General features: G+C 34.3%; 1 protein-coding gene across 1 annotated transcript in view; it reads left to right on the forward strand.

Moving 5' to 3' along the window:
* The first annotated feature begins 9,177 nt into the window (after positions 1 to 9,177).
* GALNT3 (polypeptide N-acetylgalactosaminyltransferase 3) overlaps positions 9,178 to 25,517 on the forward strand; it is a 22,761-nt gene continuing 6,421 nt past the window's right edge. Inside the window, exons 1-8 of the mRNA XM_008063029.2 lie at positions 9,178 to 9,803; positions 13,695 to 13,867; positions 18,137 to 18,286; positions 20,211 to 20,445; positions 20,928 to 21,045; positions 22,602 to 22,802; positions 24,675 to 24,806; positions 25,018 to 25,119. Of these exons, the coding sequence (XP_008061220.1) occupies positions 9,289 to 9,803; positions 13,695 to 13,867; positions 18,137 to 18,286; positions 20,211 to 20,445; positions 20,928 to 21,045; positions 22,602 to 22,802; positions 24,675 to 24,806; positions 25,018 to 25,119 (1,626 nt within the window). The 5' untranslated portion in view covers positions 9,178 to 9,288. The remainder of the gene's footprint in view (positions 9,804 to 13,694; positions 13,868 to 18,136; positions 18,287 to 20,210; positions 20,446 to 20,927; positions 21,046 to 22,601; positions 22,803 to 24,674; positions 24,807 to 25,017; positions 25,120 to 25,517) is intronic.

Below are 25,517 nucleotides of genomic sequence, written 5' to 3' on the forward strand. Positions count from 1 at the left end.
AAAGCCAAATTATATAAAATATTTAAAGGAGTTTATTCTGAAGTAAACAGATACCATGGCCTGGGGTACAGTCTCAGTAGGTCCTGAGAACATATGCTCAAGGTGTTCAGATTACAGCTTGGTTTTATACATTTAGGGAGACAGAAGTTTCCGGGCAAGGACATAAGTTAATACATGTAAGATTTACATTGGTTTGACCCAGAAAGGTGAGACATCTTGAAGCAGGGTTGGTGGGATTACAGGTCATAGGTGGTCATAGGTGAATTCAGACATTTTCTGATTGACTATTGGTTTAAGGAGTTAAGTTCTGTCTAATAAATTTGGTGTCAGTAGAAAGAAATGCTTTAGTTAAGATGGGAGGGGGATTGTGGAAGCCAAGGTTCTTGTTTTGTAAATGAAGCCTCTCAGTAGCAGACCTCAGAAACGGGCAGTAAAAGTCTTGAAAAGTGTCAGACTCAGCTGGCTTGGTGGCTCAGCCTGTAATCCCGCGCCTTTGGGAGGTTGAGATGAGTGGATTGCCTGAGCGCATGGGTTCGAGAACTACCTGGGCAGGCGAGACCTCATCTCTACAATAAATTAAAAAAAAAAATTAGCCGGGCGTGGTAACTCGCACCTGTAATTCCAGCTACGTGGAAGGCTGAAGCGGAAGGATCGCCGGAGCCCAGCAGGTCGAAGCTGCAGTGGCCGGGAGCAGCCACTTGCACTCCAGTCTGGGCGACAGAGTGAGACTCCAACTCAAAAAAAAAAAAAAAAAAAAGAAAGAAAAGTGTGAGACTCTTCCTAGGGAAGGTCTCTATAGATTTTCTATAGATGCAAATTTCCCTGAGAGATGGCTAGATGGGCCATACCAAAATATGCCTAAGAAATATAATTTGGGGTAAAATATTTATTATTTTCTCTAGAGGCTGCTATCTGTCGTGTGACATTATACGACAGCCAGGTTGAAATTTGGGATCTTATTGCCACAGAGTCTGTTTCATCAGTTTTATGATCTCTGTTTTTAACGTTAATGCTAGTCAGGTGTGCCTAATCTCCAAAAGGGAATGTGGGATATAACAAGTCCTATCCGACCTCCTTGAATTTTGTTTTTAGAGTTTAGACCATCTGGAATTTAGTTTTTCAGGTTTTTCTTGTCTAAGAGGGGGTCTCTTCAGTCGGTTAGGGGGGCTTAGAATTTTATGTTTTGTTTATAGGCTCTTTTCGGGCATTGCTTTCCTCTACAGCTCAGTCCCTCATTTCTTTAGGACTAGGTTCCTACAGGGCACAGCTTGCTCTAGAGCTGGCGTCCCTCTCACATCCTGTACCTTCTCCAGAGCTTGACTTAGGCAGCAGTGGTGTACTTTGGAGCCACAGATACTATCGACCTGCTCCCTAGCCCATGTCACTACACCTAAACTCTCTCCTCAGATCCACATGTGCACACAGGGGATCTCACAACATTAGTGTCTAGGGAGCCAGCTGCCCAGCCTTTGTCCCAGGCAACCAGCCCCAAGCCATCTTGGCCTGCATGGCGCTTGAAAATGCACTAGACTCCTGTAGCAGATAGCCTCCCCGACTCCAGATTCCAGCAATTTCCCCCAGAACCTAGCTAGTTCCAGGGTTCCACATCCCCCTGTGAATGCCATCTTTTGGAATTTGAGGGCAGTCCCACCAGGAAAGCACCTATGTGATTTTTCTACTAGGTAGTCGAAGCTGTGCCCCCTCTGTAGAGATCTCTGGATCTCAGCCCTGATGAAAGGAAGGTTTCTCCTGGAGTGCTTTTCTCAGCCCTAGGAGCAATGGTTGCATCTTATACTGTATCTATAACTCACATACTTTTCTCTAACTCTCACTAACCAATTCTCTGTTACTTCAATCCTCTCTTAGTACTAGATTGTATTAAACTCTCTGTTCAAATTACTATGTGGTTTCTATCTCATTACTAATCCAAAAGCCATCAACTGTGTTTACAAGGTAAACAGAAGGACAAATGTTCTAAAAAGTAATGCTTCTTCCTGGGCACTACCTTTTAGAATCAACTTGAATCCACTCGAATCACTCTTCAAAATTCCCCTACTCTCTAGTATGCCACGAGTAATCAATAGATATCTTTTACATGCAACATTAATTCACAGTTGCAAATGTGGCAGGAGAGAGTATGCGGCCCCGGAGTTTCTGACTCCCTTGACAGGTAGTGTAGCAAATTACTCATTTGCCTTAAACTGTAAATGTAGAGTTGGCTGGTCCACAATCAAGCTTCTATCCACAATGTATTCTTTACATTCAGAGATAATGTTGATGGAGAGGCTTATCTGGCCAGGGGTAGCTGAGAAGATGGATGTCTGATCCTGTGCTTTTCAGTATTGAAACCTGTGCCTTATAGTTGCTGGTGGTCACCTCTGTCACTCCACTTTTTGTCTTATAACCTGCAGATACCTTTGTACAAGAATACATCTTAACTTTGTAACAATTGCTTGTAGTTAGTTATCCACTGGGTATTTTTTCTGCTACCCAGAGCCACTCTGCTCTACCTTTAGCTGGAATCTTTGAGGTCTGTCTGCTGCTGCTCCCCTCTGAGACAGCATGTGGTTGTCTTTATTGCAGTTTGCTTTCCATCAGTGTTTGTCTCTTGTCATGCGTCGACAAATCACTTCCTGCTCAGAAGAAATGTTGGCAAGAATGTGAGCATGGACTTAAACATAATCAAAACTAACAAACCACAGCAGTGAATCACCATGGAATTTGATTCCACCAATACATGCATGAGAAATGACTTTCTGCTACTCCTCTGTTCCCTAACACTTTGACTGGCAGATGGGGGGTCACTTTAATAAAACTTCTACCCAAGCACGTAAGGGTTTATTAGAGCAAGAGTTTTATGAATTTTGTTTTAAATTCAATTAGAAAACCTAGATAATAATGTGTGGCAAAGATCCAATGAGTATTCACAATAGTGTACTTTTCTTAATCTACAATCTATATGAGGATTTTAAGATGTAATTTTATACTTTTTTGCTTAATGCAGTTACTTTTAACTCTTTGCAGCATGCTTTTACTCAGTAGCAAGCAAGTTTTATATACCAATTAGGCTTTGTGCCAATTAAGTTCTTCTGGAACCAGACCTTAAATCCCTGGAGTTATAATGGTTTATTACCACAAAACCAGAAGTAAGAAATGGAAAGAACACTATCCTCCTATTTTCTCAAATGTTACTTTTATGTGCATTTATAAAGTACTGCTTTTCACTGCTTTAGAAAATTGCTTCAGTTGAAATTTTTAAGTTAAACTAAAGCAGATATTCTGCAATTTTTGCTTTTCCACCTGAAGGGACAACTATGATGATAAAGATGGATCTTGATATTTTTTCTTCTCAATCTGCCTTTCAATGAGATCCCCAGGTGATTCATAGTCAGTTGAAAATTTGAGAAGCTGTAGTCTATATAACTGGGAGCAACCGCTTTTTTAGTTAGATTATTTTAAATTAGCAAGATTTCAGGTCTTCCTGTTCAGATGGAGGCACATTTTTACCCCTGAGAATAATCCATTTATTTTAACTGATTATCAAAGCCAGTTAAAATTGTTTATATTGTCTTAAATTTTTATTTTATGGAGTTTTTATTAATTATCAATGCCTTTTTATAATATATATAAATATACTGGGATGCAGATTAATTTTTTTTAAACCAGGTCTCTGAATTTTCATTTGCTTTCAGAAATTTATTTAAATGTGAGAAGATCTCTGATTTTTTTTCTAGTTTCTAAAAACTATGGTTTTCACTTATCCTCCTCTGTGAAGCAACTCTTCATCTGCTAATTATTTTTAATATGCAAATGTGACATGTTATATCCTGAGTTTGTTGTTGTGCTGATTTTTTTTTCTTATTAATTTTCCAACTTCTGAGTACAACTGGAAGTTGACTGCAGGTGAGATTTGTTTTGTTAGTTGTTTTAACATGTCTTCAAACGTGGCAGATAGTATTGTCAAAGAATATGGCGTTAAAAAAGAATTAAGAATTTTGCTTTTATTGTATTCATTCATTTATTGTGTGTCTTTTGGATTACAGATTTTATGATTTAAGTCTCAGTTTCCACATTTTTATGATTGGAATAAAATATTTATAAAATGATACTATAGAGTCGTAATTTACAATAAAACCTCAAAGCTTTCAGAAAACTTTAGGTCATTCTTGCTTTAAATTTTATCTTATCTTTCCATGTCTAAAAAACTGTCACTCAATTTATATCAATGATCTACTTTTAATAACCTGTCTTTGGAGTTTTATAAATTAATAATATGTTTGCCTTGGGACAGATTTAGTCCTTTCTTTGTTAGATGCTAGTTTTGATTTACCCAAACTTGTGATCTAGACTAGTAGTGATTCTTACCCTTTGCTGCTTTTAGAATTATCTGGAGAGCTTAAAACTACAACAAAAGCAGAGTATAGACTCTGCCTTTAGACCAATTAAATCATAGGCGGAACTTGAGGTATTTTTTAAGAGCTTTCCACTAATGTTTTTCCAGAGTTGAGTACCACTGATGGAGATGCTTAATGTTGTCTCCATTCAGCATTAATGGAAACCTAATACTGCACATTAACAGTAAAGTACAGAAAAGTCAAAATGAAAATCTCCAGGAGGATCTATATTGGAATCTTTAAGTAATCAGGAATTGATAGATGAAGACTAGGTTCTTCAGAAATAGTTTAAAAAGAACAAAGTATCATCTTCCTTCTTCTAGACTCTGACTCTAAAAGGTTCTCAACCTCTTAATTGTCCATTGTCAAAATCTACAATCTTATCCTCAATCTTTACTTCTGAAAACATACTTTGAAAACATTTTTTAAACTAATTTGTCTATAAAGCATTGCCCCAAATGATACGAAGCTATTTGTAGTTTTTACGTTTTTTTCCCCTCAGTTTATTTTCCCATATTGTCCTTACATTTAGGATATCAGTTCTTGACTCTGAAAAACTTTATTTCAGATAGCTTCAGTTAAAAGCTCAGGATTTTACATTGAACCTGAGTTTGAGCACATTTAAGAAAATGCTGTTCTTAAACTGGAAGGAATTGGTGTATTTGACTCTGTCTGTCAGTAAAATTGGAATAACACTAAACTTCACAAGTGCTGGGAGAGTGAGAACTTATGTGTTAAGTGTGAAAGTACCAGGGACCTAATCAACATTCAACAAAAGCTTTTGTCATTGTTTCTAACGAAATCTTGATCCTCTTTCTTCCTTTTTCCAGTCAACAAATATCTATTGTGTGCCCACTATATTACCAACATTATGGTAAGTGCCAGAAAAACAACCACAAGTAAGAGGGACACTAACCATGTCTTTCTTTAGCTTTTCTTGACTCCCTTATTAAAAGTCATTAAACTAAAACCCATTGAGTGACTCCTTAGATAGATACACTTATACACACAATAAAAGGCATATTGTCCTCTTGATGAAGAATTTCTCTAGTTTATGGTTTATCCCTACAAGAACTCTCTTCCAGCTGCTCTTTAATTCTATTCCTCTTTCATGTTCTGCACCTTACCCACAAATATGATTTCTGGCATAAATTTTGGCAAGGCCAGGAGCAGTGGCTCAAGCCTGTAATCCCAGTAATTCAGGGGGCCAAGGCTAGAGGATTGCCTGGGTCCAGGGATTTGAGATCAGCCTGGGTGACTTGGTGAGACCTCGTCTCTATAATAAATCAAAAAATTAGCCAGGGGTGGTGGTGTATGCCTGTAGTTCCAGCAACTTGGAAGGCTGAGGTGGAAGGATTGCCTGAGCCAAGCAGGTCAAGGCTGTGGTGGCCATGAGCATGCCACTGTACTCCAGCCTGGGCAACAGAGTGAGACTCCTAAACAAAACAAACAAAAAATGTTTTGGCAAAACTATCACTACTGTAGAAAGATCTAGTTTTGTCATCTCTTCCTACTCTGAGCCCTCTATTGATTCTTTCTTGTTCCATGTTCTTTTAAAAACATTGCAAGGAAAAACCAGCTCAAGAAGACCATCTGAATCCTTCTCATATACCTAGTCTATCCTACCTCTAGCAATTGAAGAATCTACTATCACTAGATAAGACCGAGGAAAGGAATTTTTCTCAGAGACAGAAAGGAGGATAAACATGAGTTGATTAATAGTTTTCTTTTGTCAAGCTGCAGTTAGAGGGGATAAGGTTGTACTTCATAGGTTGGGAACCACTGTCCTGTGAGACCCAACATTTTGCCCATTCTTATCCTCCTGAAACCCTTTAGACCAGATTGCTGCACTGTTAGTCTGAAAGTGCCCTGAGTCCTAAGCCTTAGGATCTGGGGCATTGACTGCAACTAGTCTGTTGGCCTCTCTGCCAAAGTTCACTTTTTGCACTAAAGCCTATTAGACCAGGTCGAATGAAGTTTACTTTTAAACATCAACCAACTGTCAATTAGCATCTCTCAAGGGTGAGATGCAGAATCTAAAATTACCTCCACCTGACATGGATAATTTATCTGTAATCCTATTTGTCTTGTTTTCATATTCTCCTCCCTCTGTAAGATAAAAAAGACTCGTCTTTCTTTCCAGTCTCTTCTTTTTTCTTCTATGCTTAAATGTAGATATTTCTCTGCCCTCTATGCATCCTCTGTAGGTGAATCCTTCTATACCCAAGACTCTGATTCTCAAGTTTTCATCTCTAGCCTTGAGAATTTTCCTGATTTCCAGTACCATATATCTTTTTTGCTCATGCAAACTCACTTTGGAAGTTCCACCAGAATCACAACATTTTTAATGTCTAAAATTGAGCAAATTATCTCCCTAATTCTTGAATCTTTCCTTTTTCTTGTATTTCCTGCCTTTGTTGATCACTCTACTCATCCGCCTCTCATTCTTTCCTTTCTCTTACCAAGTCCTCCTATTGTTTGAGTCTATTTCCTGGACTTTCTTGATTCATTCCTCTCCATCCTTCCAGCTCTTCTTATCTTTTTAGTATCCATCGTTCTTACTGGGCTGAAAAAGCTGTGATTTTTCTAAAAACTAGATTTGATAGTGATTCTTCCTTTAAAACATTCATTTAATTCTCTTTCATCAATTTAGTAAAACACTGGTAAATTCCAAATTCACTGACAGATGTACAAGGCTTCTTGTGAACGGATCTTTAACCAACACCCTAGCCTTATCAATTGTCATTCTCTCCCTGTGCCTTCCACTGGAGTACTGCTGTACTTAAAGACTGATCATGTCTTTTCTTGCTTTTATGTCTTTACATATGCCATTTCTTCTCTCTTGTCTACCTGCTTAAAGTGTGTCTGTCTTTGAAGATTCTACTTACCAATATCATCTCTGGGAAAAGTTTCCTAACACTTTTCTTTATCCTCTACGTTGCTTTCATAGTCTCCTGTCATAGTGTGGATCACACTGCTTTCTGGTTGCCTACTGACTTGCCATATTTCAACTCTGTTTCTTGAAGGTAAGGGCTACCTTTAGTTTTGTAGCCCTAGCCTAGCACCACATTTGATGCATAATAAATCATACAACTATAATCGTGTGGTTCTGCAACTCCTTATATAAAGTCTTCAATCAAAGGAAAAAAACTTGAGGGGTCATTTTATTCTTTACATGAATTTCTTAGAGCTACTGAAGCTCAGAAATATTGGAATCTCACATTTATGGGGAATATACATCATAATGAAGGTGTCTTTTGGAGCCAAAGTGTTCATTCTGTACTGAAAAGAATCTAGAGCACTCCAGTTAGAAATAGTATATAGAACTGAGTTCTGCCTATGTTGTGTATTCAGCCTAAAATTTCTTGCCAAAAGCCAGAGACTCCATCTTGGAACTTGGTTTTCTTATTTTAAATTTGCAAGAACTTTGGAAGAGAAGCTGAATAAAGTGTCAAAGTTAATTTTCGCTGCTGTAAATGACATATTCTTCCAAATATGTTTAGACTTTAGGAAGAACAGACATTTTCTCTCCCCTTTGCCCCTGCAAACTACTTTACTGGTTATAATGGTGCATGGTATGTGATTGTGTGCTGAAACGTCCTATTTTTCTTTTCCTTTCTTTTGTTTCTGTGGGCTCATCTTAGGGTTTAGTAAACTTGGTGTCGTGTTCTTAGGATCAACTGTAGGCAATATTTCATAAAACCAAATTCTTCTTTTTTAACTCAATGATCTCTGTGGATTCTCTAGAGTAGCTTCAAGCAAAGCTAAAGCATTTTCTTTTTACTATTAGATTTTGTATATCTGTGAGCTATTGAAAATAGCTGTTCTATAACAATAAATTAAATGCTCTTGATTTTCTTGTCTTTTTGGGTTTCTTCAGGATTCACAAGTACTCCCAGGTGAGAAAATCGCAGAACATGCTAGTTTACTTATTGATGAAGCTGCTTTATAATCGTAATTACTTTAGCTGGAGTCATGGTTCATAGTCTGAGGACAAACTGCATGAAATGAAGGCCATTGCTGGGTGCAGTGGCTCACGCCTATAATTCCAGGACTTGGGGAGGCCAGAGCCAGAAAATTGCTTGAGAAGTTCAAGACCAGCCTGGGCAGCCTAGTAAGATCTTGTCTATACAAAAAAAAATATTAAAAAATTAGCCTGTTGTCCCAGCTACTTGGCTGCTGAGGTGGAAGGATCGCCTGAGCCCAGGAGGTCATGACTGCAGTGAGCTATGATCAGACCACTGCATTCCAGCCTGGGTGTCAGAGGAGACTCCTGACTCAAAAACTAAGCAAAAACCAAAGGAAAAAAAACAACAACAACAACTCAAAATAACAACAAATAAAGAAGGTCAATGTTTTAGATAGATCCCACTAGCACCTGTCAATATATACTTGTTTTCTTATGGATCCTCTCTTTTTATAATCCATTTAATGAAAACCTTTAGTTTCTTGGTTATCATGTTAAGATAGTCTCTTTTAAAACTCAAAATATGTTTATAAAAATAATTTTATATATATCATATAGTTGATATTAGTCAGAGTTAACAAAGAATGTCTTTTTTACTGGAGAAAAATTTATACTTTTTGTCCCAATAGATTATAAGTTAACTGTGGTAATTGTTGTTTTCCAAAAGTATAATTTTCTTGAGGGCAACATATCTTCATATTCTTAACCATAAGAATTCATTGTTTGTAGCTATGTTCAGTTGCTAGTTGAATGAATGAATTGAATCATGCCTGTAGGATTTTGTAGCTGCTAATACCATCTATCATTTCTGTTTATAGGTATTGCCATTTAAAGAAACTTTCATGCCAGCAAATTTATGATAAAAAATATAAGTAACAGAGGAAATCATTACATTTATTTGTCAAGTGACAAGTTTTTAATGTCAGAATGGCTCACCTAAAGCGACTTGTGAAATTACATGTTAAAAGACATTACCATAAAAAGTTCTGGAAACTTGGTGCAGTAATTTTTTTCTTTATAATAGTTTTGATTTTAATGCAAAGAGAAGTAAGTGTTCAATATTCCAAAGAGGAATCAAGGATGGAAAGAAATATGAAAAACAAAAACAAGATGTTTGATTTAATGCTAGAAGCTGTAAACAATATTAAAGATGTGATGCCAAAAATGCAAATAGGAGCACCTGTCAGGCAAAACATTGATGCTGGAGAGAGACCCTGTTTGCAAGGATATTATACAGCAGCAGAACTGAAACCTGTTCTTGACCGCCCACCTCAGGATTCTAATGCACCTGGTGCTTCTGGTAAAGCCTTCAAGACAACCAATTTAAGTGTTGAAGAGCAAAAGGAGAAGGAACGTGGGGAAGCAAAACACTGTTTTAACGCTTTTGCAAGTGACAGGATTTCTTTACACCGAGATCTTGGACCAGACACTCGACCTCCTGAGTATGTTGAAGAATATTCATTGTTTACCATTTATCACCAGGATTTTCAGGGGAGAGAGGCATTAGCTGAGGAATTGCTTTTTTAAAGCCACACCAAGGCAGAAAATCAGTAAATATTGTTTATTAAATTTGTTTTATTTATGTTTTGCTTGTAAAGGCTAGCTACGTCTCTGTCTGTGCTTGATGAGGCAATGCAGAAGGGAAAATTATTAGCTTGGAAATTTAAAAACTGAACTCTACGTCTGTCCTCCATCTACAAGGAAATCCTTTATTCTTAAATGCTGTAGTTTTCTCCTCGGTTTAAGAGGAAATATTGAATGGTTTTTATGGGAAATGTAGGAGGTGGAGGAATTGTTTTCATTTCTCTGTACATTGCTATAGAATGTTTAAAAATGTACCAAGGTTTTGGAGCTATTAGTAATATTTTATGGATTTATAAGCTAAGTCACAGGCTTTGTGGCTACTTTGAGTTCATGATTATATTTCAGAATGCCCTATGTTTTATAAGTATTCTCTTAAGGGAGAATATTGTTACAATTACTATTCTAACTATGATTCTTTCTCTAAAATTTTGTTGATTTAGTTCTCATATCTATAAATTATTTGCAACTACTGAGAGGCCAATATTCCTTTTTTATTGAATCACTTTGTTTACATGTTTATGTTAAGTATACAGGGCCTGCTATGTTGTCTCTTTGTCCTTATTAACCTTTTTATTTTCTTTTTTAATCTGTGAGGTAAAGTATAAATGCTATATTTGAACAGATATGGCTAAAATGAATTCCAGTGCCTTCAAGTCCTCAGTAGATTTTTGAGTACAAAATAGACAAACTGTAATCAAATAAAGGCTACATATTTTGCTTTCTGTTTATTATCCAATTACATTTGGAAGTGAACTTGAAGAAAAGAACTTTTAAAGATTTTATTACTGGTTCACTCAGGTTTTTCTAGATTTATGATTACAAATACCTGTTCCAACTATGTGTTCCTTAGTGTTGAAATTGTGTAGATTAGATTTCTTTCATTTCTGTTGCTCTATTCTAATCTGTGTGATCCAAGTTTAAGTTACTCATCATTTTAAATGAATGTGTGAAGAAACAGTATGTAAAGTATTCTGTCATTGAACAGAAAAAGTATAGTTACTTTTTTATATTAATAGATTAGAATATAGTATTGTACTTTACTGATTTTGGGAGGGGTCTTGACTGAAAAGCATTCTACATCAAAAATCAATAAGCATAATTTTTATTCTTTGATGTGACAACCAATGTCAGCTCAAAATGAGCATTTGTCCAATATAGCATTAAGAAACTGCAATAATGTTCAATAATGTTATTTGTTAATAAGTGTAAAGCAAATAAGCATATTTAGAAGATTCTTGGGCTAGAGTTGAAAATTTAATTATTTCTCACTTTGGATAGGGTTACAATTATTATCAACAAGGAACATGTTTTCTGAAGAATTGCTCATCCTTCCCATGCTCTTTAGAAATATAGATCTAGTTTCTCCCTAACCAGATGGTCATGTGACTGATAATTTAAGCATGTTTCTATATGCCACCTTTCTCAAATGACTTGATTGTTAATATACAATCACTTTGGCAGGTTATTTTAATTGTAGGATTTTAAATGACATGTGAAACCATTTTCAAAGCATACATTTAACATGTTAATTGTTTCGAAATGAATGAAGTTTAGAAATCATATTGTGAGATTTCATCATTTGCATTAACATTATAACATGTCACTTTTACTTGACGTTAGTAGTTGACAGCTAAGTAAATAAATCCTTGCTCAAGCTGAGGGAGAGTCTTGCAAGATTAAAGTAGTAACATTTTATTAGTGTGAATTTTTGTGCAGTTTTCTAATTTAAATCTTCAAAACATTTTTATACTTCTTGATTGATATTGAATTAATTAACCACATGGCAAATAGAAGTAAGGAAAAAATTTAATTCCAGAATTTCACTTTCTCCCCAAAATGCTTATAAGACAACAAATCATGAAGTTCCTTTTTTTTATCTTAAAAATAATGTACTATATCATAGAGGTTTGAATAATTTTTATTTTTAGTTTGTACTGGCTTAGTTTGTATATGGTTTATTAACATTTTATAAATATTAAAAATAAAATTTTTATTTTTTATGTGTTAGAAATACAAGCTTATATTTAATAACTTCTATGTATTTAGGGTTCAAGCGTATATATGAATAGTTTGCATTTGAATTTTATTTTTAATTGATAGTTTATCCAAAATTCAATTTAGGAAAAATAATTTGCTTTCATCTACCAATGAAGAAGAATGTGACTGTTTACTTCTGACCACGCATCAGTATTATACTTTAAATCATGAAGATACCAGAGAGCAAAATCACTTTCACTCAGAACTAACCTCTCCTTTTATTACTCTGTTGTTAACACCTTTTCTTGATATTTTACCCCCAATTTATATTCTTTTTTATCACTACAAATATTCCACCATAAAGACTTGTTCTTAGAAAAGGTTCTCAAAGACATTCCTGTTGAGGTAGGGTTATACAAGTAATTAATGAGAGAATTTGTTGAGAATCTTTTTTAGCGTGGATTTCCCAGGCCTTTAGTATCACCCTGGAGGCTACAGTTTCCCCATTGGCCCTGGCAGAGAGCAACTGAAGTGTATCAGGCTCCTATCACAGGAGTGAGTGATTTACTTCCTTATCGTTGGGTTTGAACAGTACTGTTCGGTTGTTCATAAGCTATAGTTACAGTGCTTTTAGACTGTGTGGGAGGATTTCTTAGTCTATCCACAACTGTACACCCATTTATGGTTTGTAAGTGCCCTTAAAGATACAGTTGCTTTATTTGTTTATCTTTTCCATAAACCACACGTAGTTGATTTTATGTCCCAGTGTTTTCAATCCCTCTCCTATATGTTTTCATTTGATCTTCACCTCACCTCAGCAGGCCAGGAACTGTGGTCATCTCTTCCCCAATCTCAAAGACTGGAGACTATATAGATTCACCCATACCCCAGCAGCTTAATATGAAAACTATTTTTCATTGAGGAAATACAAATGAATTCAAGATCAATGTATAACTAATGATTTTAGCTAGTGTATAGTACCACTAATAAGCCAAGTGTACTTAGACTCTCTCCCTCTGTGCCATGGCAGAGTTTCAGATGGTGACAGAAGCACAGGACTTTTAACATGGATTTAGGTCTTTCTATAAATTTCTTAATTTTTTTTAGGAAAAAATTGTAATGACTAGGTCTTATTTAATTAAACAGTAGATCAGATTCTTGGAGCAAAATCTTTAATACAGCATGTAGCAAATGGTAGTACTTACTATGAACTCAGGTTTTATGGTAAATCTATTTGTTCCCTTTTATATACAGATTAAGAAAATTGATTAAACCTGGGAAACACTTAGGAGACATATTGCATACTTAGAAAAGTATCTAATTTAAAACAGTCTCTACAAAAATGAACATTTATTTAATAAAGTTGTATAATTTTTAAAGTTGCAAATAAAAAGAAAGTTTCTGCAAGAGAAAAAGAAAACCTTGAACAATTACAAGGACTTGTTTTTACATGTTGTCTCATGTATAGGTTATTTTCGTTAAGATGTTATTTGTATTTAAAGTTATATTGTTGAGAAAACTTACAATAACATGTTTTAATCCTTAATCTATTGTAATCCCTATCAGTGAACATGAGCTCTGGGTAAGTGATCTGCTCATTAAAAAGTTGTTTTGATCTATTTACATATATAGCATTAAGATTATCTGACATAGAAAGAAACTACTCTTTTTCAGTGATAAAGATTAAATCATGAAAATTTTAGCAATGGTACAACTGTGAAATAAAATAATAAAATTTATCATTGTTTTTCTACTTCTTCAACTTCTTCTAGATGTATTGAACAAAAATTTAAGCGCTGTCCTCCCCTACCTACTACCAGTGTCATAATAGTTTTTCATAATGAAGCATGGTCCACGCTACTTAGAACTGTTCACAGTGTGCTCTATTCTTCACCTGCAATACTGCTGAAGGAAATCATTTTGGTGGATGATGCTAGTGTAGATGGTAAGAAAGCACATGCAAATTAGATTGTTACCCAAATAAATCCGTGCGGTAGGTGACTAAAAATCTATTTGGTTCCACTGTGCTCTCATTGTGCCATCTCAGAGCTTGAATAGATTCATTTGGATGGTATGTATTATGAATGAAATTAGAATCTAGGGTTGTACATATTCAAATATTTTGGAATGCAGAAATGTATTAAACATCATCATTTATAAAGTCCTCAGAATGAGACTTCTGTAGTAGGGTATAGTGGTTAAGAGCACAGTCTTGAGTCAAACTGCCTTGATTTTAATCCTTGCTCTTTTCCTAACCAGCTAGGTAATTTGGGCAAGCCCTTAACCTCTCTGCTTTGGATCCTGTATCAGGAAAATGATGGTATTATCATACTTCATCAAATGAACTGTAAGAAATGTCATTAGTTTATAAACCACTAGAAAGAATAAAACCCACAGCCAATTAAACTTAAAACATGCCATTGGTTATAGTAAGTACCTAATTGTGTAGCTTAGAATTGAGGAAATACAGAAATAGTATGTAACTCTTACAGTAGTTTTGAAGAGTGAGTTAATATAAAATATCAGTTAATGAATAATATAAATAAGTAGTTAAAAATCACTAGAGTCACCACTTTCTGTTTTATTTTGACTTTTTGAAGTATTCCAATATTAATTACAAAGTTAGCCAAATTCCTTAATATATTTCCATTTAAAATTAGAAATCAAAAACTAAATTTTAAATTGGAATCACAAGGCTAATCTAACAAATACTCTAATTTGCTACATTTTCAAATATCACAAGTATTTTAAATAACAAAAAGATACAGATTAATTCAGTGATTTTGAATTTTTTTCCTGATAAATCCAGGATGGATTTTTTTCTGAATGAATCCTGAAGCCAAATCTTAGCTCTAGCGCTAATGAGATGTTTCCTCATCTGTAAAATAGGAAAATAAATACTCTCTCATCAGATCTAAAACACTGTCCATTGTAAGGTACACCACAATTTTGTATATATAAGAAAAGGGAAAAGAAAACAACAACAAAAAACACTGCCTATTAGGTGACATTCTAACAACAATAAGATGTATCCACATTCCAGAAATGGAAATAAGTGACTAAAACATGAAATTATTAACCTGGTTTATTTTATCATGTCTTCACATAATTCTAAACAATTCCATGTTTTTAAAATTAAACATCCTAAGTGAACTGAGGTTATGTTCTTGCATGTTAAATTAGCATCTAGATGGAATAAGGTTGCTAATCACCAGAGATTTTGATCTGGAAGTGAAACCTATTCTCAAAATGGGAAAGATTTGTAATTCAAGTCCCCTGGAGTCAAACTGTATACTGCAGATCTCTGATTTGAATTTCCAATCCCCTTACTCAGATTACTTCACAACTCATTTGTAATCAACTGATTTATTTACTGCTTGACCTGTTGTGAATTTTTTTCTAATTCTTTCTGTCTAGTTTGACCACAGTCTATGGAGTTATGAGTAATATCTGACTAAGTTCTACTAAGCTCTCCTATGCTTTACCTTTAAAAAAAAATAAAACTTTATTTTACAAATCTTTCCCTCTTCTTTGGTTTCTCGAAAATTTACTCTCAGATGCTTTTTATTTTGTTTTATTCATTTATTTATTTATTTTTTGAAGTAGTGAAAGAATAGGCACATGGTCAGTTTGCTTCTAGTAAATCCTCAGTTTAAGGTACCATCTTTATTGCACAAACAAAAGTATAGAATTAAAGGAAGTCAGAATGAAAAGTGATATCCATTCATAATCGACCTATTTCAACCAGTTTAATTTTTTTCTGATCACTGTCTAAGTAAATGTAACATTTTCTAATTATGACAGAAGTCCTATTTTAAAATCTGACATTTTCACATAGTGTTTGTTAGTCTGTTTCTTTTTTCCTTCAAAACCATTTTAGTGACAATAATGGAATAGATGCATTTTACTTAGACATTCATCCTTTTTTTCACCCATAGTGTGACTGTGTGTTATGCTGCAATGAATATCCTTGTACTTATGTCAATTTTCTTCTTTTGAATGACACCTTTTGAGAGGAGAAGTAGAACTACTTGGCTAAGGGATTTGAATATTTTGATTATTCTTTATAGCAATCGACAATAGATTTGGAACTGTTTTGTAAGTGCAAGTTATCTTTACATACTTGTGTAATTTGTCTTCTTGAATCAGTCAAAGAACTATCCATGAGCACCCACTGTGGAAACTATGTTCCCTGTTGCTATAAAGGAGCCTGAGAAGTAGAACGTAGTCCCTGATACCAACTTGCTTAGAGAAAGGAGAATGAATATGTTAATGACCAGGTGACAATGAGATAGTTAATTCTAGTGATAGCAAAACATTTTTGAGCTTAAGCCATAGACCCTGTTTTAAATGCTCTATTTGTACAATGACATTTTATTTTTTCCTCCCAACAGTCTCCTATAGTGGCAAATCCTATTATCCCTATTTTATAGATTAAAAATCCGAGGTACAGAAAAGGCAAAATATTGCTTAAGGGCACACAGCTAAAAATAATGGTGCTATAAACCGAACTCAGGACATCAGCTTTGTGTTCTCAATCTCCCAAATGTGGGCGTGCTTGGGGACTAAATTTGGGGGCAGATAAGAACTTACAGGAAGTTCAGAAATTGTGCGTAAATACCAATTTTTTTAAACAAATTCAAACAGGGAGAGGGTTTATTGAAGGAATGTGTAGTAACTCCATTTTAAAAAAATCAATTCCCATTAAGAGCTTTGAAATTTACAAGCAGAAAATTTTTTATATAACACATATATATACGTGTGTGTGTGTTTACAAGTATTTTAAAGCAGAAAATATTCATATGTAAAGTATTACACGTATATATACGTGCATGAGTGTGAGTGTGTATGTGTGTGTGTGTGTGTGTGTGTGTATTGCCCAGACTGGTCTCAACCTCCTGACCCCAAGCAATCCTCCTGCCTCAGCCTTCCAGAGTGCTGGGATTATAGGAGTGAGCTACCATGCCAATCTATAATTATATTTTTAAGACAAATTACAATCCTGTTTGTCTTTTGGAGAATTATTTCTGAAGTACTTAGAAGATATTTTTAAAACATTAATTTGTTACTCCAAGACAATGTGTTTAGACAAATTTATTTTTTCCACAAGGGTTGTTTCTGAACTCTCACCTCCTTTATGAATGTTTAAGCTTTAAATAAGCAACTCTGATCTGCACCACTGGAGAGTTGAAAAAACATGTATCAAACAGATGAAATCAAAATCATCTGCATTTGCTTCTAAAATCTGGCAGAAGCAAACATTTAACCCAGAATATTTATGGACTTTGTCAATATTCCCAAATCTTTTTGAGGCTATGCTGTGGGTCCAAGAAAACCACTTGAAGAACTGCAATATATACTCAATAAGAAATCAAGAGTTTGTGGAAAAGCAAGCTTAAGAAGTTATTTAAAGATATGAACAACTTGATTGACTTGGCCAATAAATTTCTCTTTTACCAACTAACTATCTCAACTTTTGCTTATTATGTATCTCATCCAAACTGGAATATTGAATATCTTAAATTATATACCCATTACTAAAATTTGCTTGCATGTAACTTTTTTCCTGATTTACATGTTCATTTTTGCTTTCATATTTTTACTGGAAAAAAATTTTGTCAGGAGACTCCAAATCTTGCAGAAATTTTCTGCTGACTATTTGTAAAAATATTCCCAAACTGCTATAGCCCTATACTTTCCTACTTGCCTTTTTCCTCAAAATTTTGGTCTTAAATTATTTTTCTCACTGCCTAAATATCAGAGAATCTTTTGGATACATGGCATTTTTCTTTATATTTCCAGACTTGAGTGCCAATTTTAAAAAGGGCTGTATATATTTTTGGCCAAATTCTGTTTATTTCACTCCAATGGTCAATCTTCTCAGGCCTATAAATGAGTCTTCTTAACTACTGGGGTTCACTTCATTTGAAGTATCTCACTTTCCCCCAGACATAGTTTACCTACTGCTAGGAAGTGTTTAGGATAAGTATGCGTTATAATGCTATGTTTTACAGTATTTATAATTTGCATATGTAGCCTCTTTTCCCCCAGTAAAGAATTAAAATAAAGATAAAAATTTTCATTTTATTGAAGAATATGCGCAACTGTTAAGATTATGAATTTGGAGGGATCATTGCTCTGTGGCTTCATTAGCTTTCATATGTTATATATGAAAATAAATTTAGAGTTAATCCCGGTTATTTTTTCCTTGCAGAGTACTTACATGATAAACTAGAGGAATATATAAAACAATTTTCTATAGTAAAAATAGTCAGACAAAGAGAAAGGAAAGGTCTGATCACTGCTCGGTTGCTAGGAGCAACAGTCGCAACAGCTGAAACGCTCACATTTTTAGATGCTCACTGTAAGTATATATGTATAGACATAGTTGTAACATTTTTTCCTCCCCCTCCCTCTAGTGTAAAAGGTAAGGAAGACTCTTCTTTAAATGCCTAATTGCATTTTCTTTAACAACATTTTCAAATAATGATTATATTAATAGCAGTGACAGCCCAAGCAGAAAACAGGTCTGCATAGGAACTTCTTTTCATTTATATAGAGTTCTACCTTTTTAAGTTTCCTTAATTTTGATGTTCTCCAGTAACCAGCTTCTTCAGCAGGACATCCTTGCCTGGGATTTTTTTTTTCCCCCCAAATGTTCATTCTCTCTCAAAAGAAAATTTTTTTCCTTATTATTGATTCCTAAACTTTAAAATGAGTGAGAGTTCACCCTATTGTTAAACTCTGTCCTTGTATTGCTACTTTTAATATTTATATTTCAGTTCTTTTTTTTTTTCTTGAAGATTGACAGACTCCTTTTTATGCCAAGTTAGGGCTGCCATCTCTTAAATTCTTCTGGTATCTCTTCCGTGAACATTATCAATTTTTATTATTTTTTCATTGATGTTGGGCTTTGTATTTTAATTCTTTTCAGTGTTAATATTTTAAAGTATTCAGAAAGTATTTTTAGAGTCAATGTGTAATGTGCATGCTAGGTATTACTAAAATGTCATGTCATTCCTTAAGCTGTAAGTTTAGTGGGTTTTATTCTTTGCATGAGTTTCTAGCTTTGAATTGGCCAGCACTTAGGTCATGTTTATCTCAACAACTGATTTTGAACATACTCTGATTATTACAGAAGGGCTTTGGGTTTACTTGATTCATTTAAAGCTGTGACATCTAGGACTTTCTTAATATCAGGCATTTAAAAATAAAGAGAAGGTCTAAAGATAATATTAGAGAGGTATTTTACAAAGGAAAACACCAATCTCTAGTATTCCTTCTTCTTGTCCAAAATTGTAGTATGCTCAGACTGGGCAATCTTTCCCACCAGATGAATGTGTCTGAAGGTCCTCCTAGACAATGACTGCCAAGCTCCACTTTGTAGGGAGTCCAAAATAAAACTGCATGTGCATAGTGTGTGTTATGTAAGACAACCTGGCCTGTGACCAGGGCCCAGACCTGTCATGAGACTCCTTGGTCTTCACTTTCCATTAGGTCTGGGGCAGCTTTGAATAGTCCTTCTGTCACTGCTAACATCAGAATTTACTCTGACTACTTGACTTATTTTCTCCTAAGATCCAGTCAGAGAAATGAAGATTTCAATTACTGTAGTTTACTCAGGGGGAGACATGTTTAAATAAACCAGAACACTTTTAAGTCCAAATAATATGGATCAGCAAAAAACTATCTTTGATTTATAGTCCTTTTAAAAGGGAAACATATAATCTAAATTTTAAATATGCCAGTATTCATTTACTTCTTTTCTAAGAAAAAAAAGATGATCAGGTGTAGGAAAATTTTCTTAATTATACTAAATCTTGTTTTACCTTTTTTACCCTACCCTTAGCTCATCACAAAAAATCTAAGAAATTTCCCCTTCTAGAGAGCTATTGTACTGCATGGTAATTGATAATAATATATTGTCTACTTAAAAACTACTAAGAGTAGACCTTAAATGTTCTCACTACACACAACACAACACATGCACACGCATGCACGTGCACACACACACACACACACAAACACGATAGATATGTTAATTAGTTTGGTGTAATCATCATTTTTACAATGCATACATATATAAAAACTAGGCTGTACACTGTAAATATATAGTATTTTTATTTGTCTATTATACTCCAATAAAGCTGAGAAAAAGGAAACCTCTCTAAAAATGTTCAAAACACAAATTACTTTGTTATTCTTATCTCTGTAAACCTTCACTCAAATAACTAAAGAAAAAACCTTCCATGTTTGTATTGAATTAATTAAAATTCTGTTTCCTCCAGGTGAGTGTTTCTATGGCTGGTTAGAACCTTTGTTGGCCAGAATAGCTGAGAACTACACTGCTGTTGTGAGTCCAGATATTGCATCGATAGATCTGAACACGTTTGAATTCAACAAACCTTCTCCTTATGGAAGTAACCACAACCGTGGAAATTTTGACTGGGGTCTTTCATTTGGCTGGGAATCACTTCCTGATCATGAGAAGCAAAGAAGGAAAGATGAAACCTATCCGATTAAGTAAGCTGATTGCTCTCAAAGTCTTATATTTGCACCACAAACCATACACTGAATATGTATGCACTCTACAGCAGTTGCCTCCGAGGTAATCATGCTAACAAAACCAAAAAACACACAGGTTCTATAGAGAGAGATAATATAAAAATCATTTATTTACACACTTACACATGATGTTGCTGAGTGAGAAGTAGAATTAAGTGAACTCTTATTTTGTCTTCCTCATAAGTCATTATGTAAGAGTCTTAAAGCATGGTTAGGAGAGGACATTCAATTTTCCTCTGCTGGGAGAGGACACAAAGTAATTTTTCCCCAAAAAAATATTTGACTTTGAAGACAGCATTTTTAGTTTTTATTAATCTATTTAAAAGCTTAGAAATTGTGATATGAGTTTAATTTGTGAATTTGATTCTGCTGTTCTTAAAATATGCTGTTTTATCTTGTTTTGTTTCTATAACAAAGATTGATAATGGATTATTTTTCAGAACACCCACTTTTGCAGGAGGCCTTTTTTCCATATCAAAAGAATATTTCGAGTATATTGGAAGTTATGATGAAGAAATGGAAATCTGGGGAGGTGAAAACATAGAAATGTCTTTCAGAGTAAGTTTGTGGAGATTAAATACAGCACACACATTAAACAATGAAACATACTGTGTTCTAATTAGCTAGTACAGATTATTACAGATGTGTGCGTTCTACTTTTTTGTGTTTTCTAATATTTAATTGCTGGAAATTTTAGAATATTTCCTTTTAAAGTGTAACTTAATATATTTATTCATTGTTGTCAATGTAGCAAGAAGAATCAGTTAAACTCCTGTGTCCAGGCAATAACACCAATTAATACACTTGTAGCTACTGAATTCCAGCCAAGATAAATATAATTAAATCTAGTACTTCAGGAAATTAGTTGATTATCAAGGGAGTCAGAATGGAAAAACATTTGTGTATAATTTTAAAGGACATTGAACTTAACTGTTTGTATTAAATGAGCTGGTTTGTTTTTTGTTTTTTTTCTTTAGATAACTGTTACTATGAAAAACAAAACAAAGGCTCTGGATAGGCTCCACATGTGCCTTATTTATTTGATTTTATGAGTTTCATTTTCTGCAATAACTTTCATTCATTTTTCATCTCTTAGGCTGGAATGTAGTGAAAAAAGAACTGAACTAGGAGTTAGAAGATTTAAGTTTTGGCTCTGGCTCCATCACATGCTGGCAGTGATGATCTTAGCCAAGTTTGAACTGCTTACAGGCGGGGGTCTTGTTTTATTCATTTCAGTATTTCCAACCCCTAGCACATGATGAGTCTTAAGCACAGTTTGTTGAAATGAGCATATCACTGAGTTTTCTCATTTGTTTAAAAAAGGAAAAAAAAAGGAAAAGAGGATGTGATCACTTACCCTAATACTAGCACATACTATTAAACATGACTTCTTTTTGGATTTTTTACTTGGTGATCATTTATGGGAGAACCAATTATTAATATATTTAAGTGAAAAGGTATTGATTTCATGACCTGCCTTTATATTTAGAATTAATACAAATACTTTTTTGACACTTTCTAAATAGGCATGAATTTTTTATAATGATCTTCACAAATGACCTTATAAATTTAATTAGATACTCATACTTTGGTAATAATGGCTATTTGGATTGTTTTCTTGATTACAAAATTGGATATGCAAAAGATAGATAGAGTCTGGGTCCACCCACACCCAGAGTTCTAGTTCATGTCTTGGAAGAGAAACCCTGGTTTAAGGGAAATGATCATGTAAGTTGTTTAAGATGGAAGTCAAATGCACAAGAGCCTTTGGTTTTTTATGCATATTAAAGAACTTGCATAACTGTTTGCAAAACAAGAAAGTTTAAAATTCACTTTTAAGAAAAATCTAAAATCACTATTTAGTTAACTTTCTGAAAATGTGTTTTTGATATCTTTAGTGTTTATGCCATTTAGGAAAATCATGCTTTAAATTTAAGAACTTAAGTTAAACTGGCTGGGGACAAAGACAATTTGTGAAATTGTAATAAATCTCTTCTCCATATTGTGTTTTTATTAATTTTAATTTAAAAAGTAATAATTAAAGGTGAACTTAAAAGCAACACTTTTATTCTTCTGAAATACTGTAAATTTAAACAAATATCATTAATTATCAGGTATGGCAATGTGGTGGGCAGTTGGAGATTATGCCTTGCTCTGTTGTTGGACATGTTTTTCGCAGCAAAAGTCCTCATACCTTTCCAAAAGGCACTCAGGTGATTGCTCGCAACCAAGTTCGCCTTGCAGAAGTCTGGATGGATGAATACAAGGAAATATTTTATAGGAGAAACACAGATGCAGCAAAAATTGTTAAACAAGTAAGTTGGAGTTAAATAATTAAATTACAATAAAAATCTATACCAAGTTTGCCTATTCTTTTCGTTATTTGAGTCAACTTAAGTACAAAACATTAAAAAAATTATTTTTGAAACTAGGTTTTTATTTTTAATTCTTAAAATATATAACATAAATTCCAATCTTCTCAATTTTTAAGGAAAAACTAAGTAAACTGCTTTAAAAAATTCAGACATTCTACTTGGTGATATCCTTTTTAATATAAAAGATATTTTGTTTTTGTAACTGTCATGGTTCACTGTTTTACTCAAAGAAAATAAGATTAAGTAGAATTGGTTTTTACTGGTTTTAGGAGATGTGATCAACACCTAAATAAATGTTCTAAGCGGCTTTTTTGAACTGGAGATAGAGACAAGAGAACCCACCAGGAGTGTCAGGCTTTTTTTCAAGTCCTAGTTCAACTACTCACCTTGGCAAAGCCCTTTTGAGAATGTAAAATGGGGATGATACTTCATAGAGTGGCTGCCAAGTGACTGAACATGGAATGTATGTTCAACATGTTTCTCTCTCCTTCCTTGTCTTGAGAGATGAAGTACATGTCCTGCCTCTCTTTCAGAGTAGCTGTGAAATAAGGAAGTGATAAATGCTGACAAATGTTTGATGCTCTTGTTATTAACCTGCTATAAATAGATTCTGATCTGCAGAATCGGAACACCTAATACATTAGAACTGAGTTCCAATAGTCTTAATATTGATGTGGTAAATTAACTAGACAGTTTAAGAACTTGCTTCAATGGATAGTACTCATCTCTTTGTTGGAAACAGTGCTACTACGGGGGAGGAATATTTATTGGGACTCAAGGGAATCAACATTTTTGCTGTCCTGGCAAAGAAAGATCTGGTTATCTCTTTCCACCTTTTTTTTTTTTTTTGGTCTCCAGTATCAATCTCCCTGTTAGGATGCAGTCTCCTAGCACTACTGATTTAGATCGCTATCCTTTTACCCAGGTAACAAAAACAATGGGCAGTTTGTGTATTGCAACAGTGTAGTACTTGGTCAAGCTGGCAAGTGGGAGCTACATGAAGTTTATGCTCTGCTTGTTACCTACAAAGGGGCAAGTGAGTCAGCAAATACCTGTTTTTACCAAGAGCTCACAGATCTACCTGGTAAAATGTATAAGCTAGTCAGAAGTCCTTAAGAGTCATGCTTTTTGTAACTTCAAGACACTGAAGTTATAAAATATTTCCTTTAGTTGAACTGATAAGCTGGAGTATTTGCTTTTTTGTGCATTTAGGTATTAAATATAAATTTTCTCTAAAGCTTTGCCTGTAGACCACTTTTTCAGTTATAATTCTTTAAAAAAAAATGTTTTCTTAGTCCCTTAAAATAAGGGGGAAAATGCATTTAATTCAAACATTGCAATTTCTACTTGTTTTTTGGTGGTGGCTTTTTGTGACTGAGAAGAGAGATAAATTGCATTATATATTGGCTCCATTTATCCATCTTTGCTTTCTCACACCTCAATTTACAGATCACTTTTGGTATAAAATTGGGACCAATTATGTATACTTTCACTACTGTTTCTTAGTCCACAGCATTCTACTAGAGATCTTTGTCCTTATAGGGGAGGTTTGTGGCACAAGTAAGGAACAAAATAGCAACATTTTATTCCTTTAATCAGCACTGTCCTGGTACTTTGTTCTCTTTAAAGTCAGAAATGAACAGGCAAGCATACTTGTTACTTAAATGAATCATGAATGCTATTAAATTGAATTTTGAATTTTGCCCCAGATTTTTTTATATACCTAAATATAAACACAAGTAGTAGCATGTTAGGAATCTTATCGGTGCTAGTTTTAAATAAGTATTCCTTTCACTTTTAATTTTTCTCCAGAAATCATTTGGTGATCTTTCAAAAAGATTTGAAATAAAACACCGCCTTCAATGTAAAAATTTTACATGGTATCTGAACAATATCTATCCAGAAGTGTATGTGCCAGACCTTAATCCTGTTATATCTGGATATGTGAGTATTTTCCCATTCCTTTTTTACTCGATATACTCCATGTCACTAACACTTATGTGGTTCAGGCAAAATTGCTGAAATAGTTTCTGGCTTATTGCTTTTGAGATTTTACATTATGATTATTAACATTACTTCCTGAAACTATTTGAAAAAATATATATAAACCATATAGACTGAAAAACTTTTTTATAACTTGAAATTTTCTCTTTAGATCAAAAGCATCGGTCAGCCTCTATGTCTGGATGTTGGAGAAAATAATCAAGGAGGCAAACCATTAATTTTGTATACATGTCATGGACTTGGGGGAAACCAGGTAAGCGCTATGTTCAAAATCCTTCTCTTTTAGCACTTAGAAACACTGGTGATAAGTTGTGTATTTTTCAAAAGTGCTAAATCAACTTTATACTCAGACAAACTGGTGTGTGTGAAATGTCTTTAGACCAAGTTTAGCAATTAATATTGATGTGAAAGTTTTGTTTTGTTTTTTGGTGGCATTGTTTTTTGTTGTTGTTGTTTGTTTTGGTTTTCACTCTGGCTCTGGAAACAATTTGAAATAGCTTTCCTAAAAGAAAATGAGAAAATAAGCCGGGCTCGGTGGCTCAGCCTGTAATCCCGCGCCTTTGGGAGGCTGAGGTTAGTGGATTGCCTGAGCCCATGGGTTCGAGACCCGCCTGGGCAGCAAGACCTCATCTCTACAATAAATCAAAAATC

The sequence above is a fragment of the Carlito syrichta genome, unplaced genomic scaffold (genome assembly GCF_000164805.1).
Source record: "Carlito syrichta isolate Samal-C Ts95f unplaced genomic scaffold, Tarsius_syrichta-2.0.1 Scaffold306482, whole genome shotgun sequence".
Classification (NCBI taxonomy): Eukaryota; Metazoa; Chordata; class Mammalia; order Primates; family Tarsiidae; genus Carlito; species Carlito syrichta.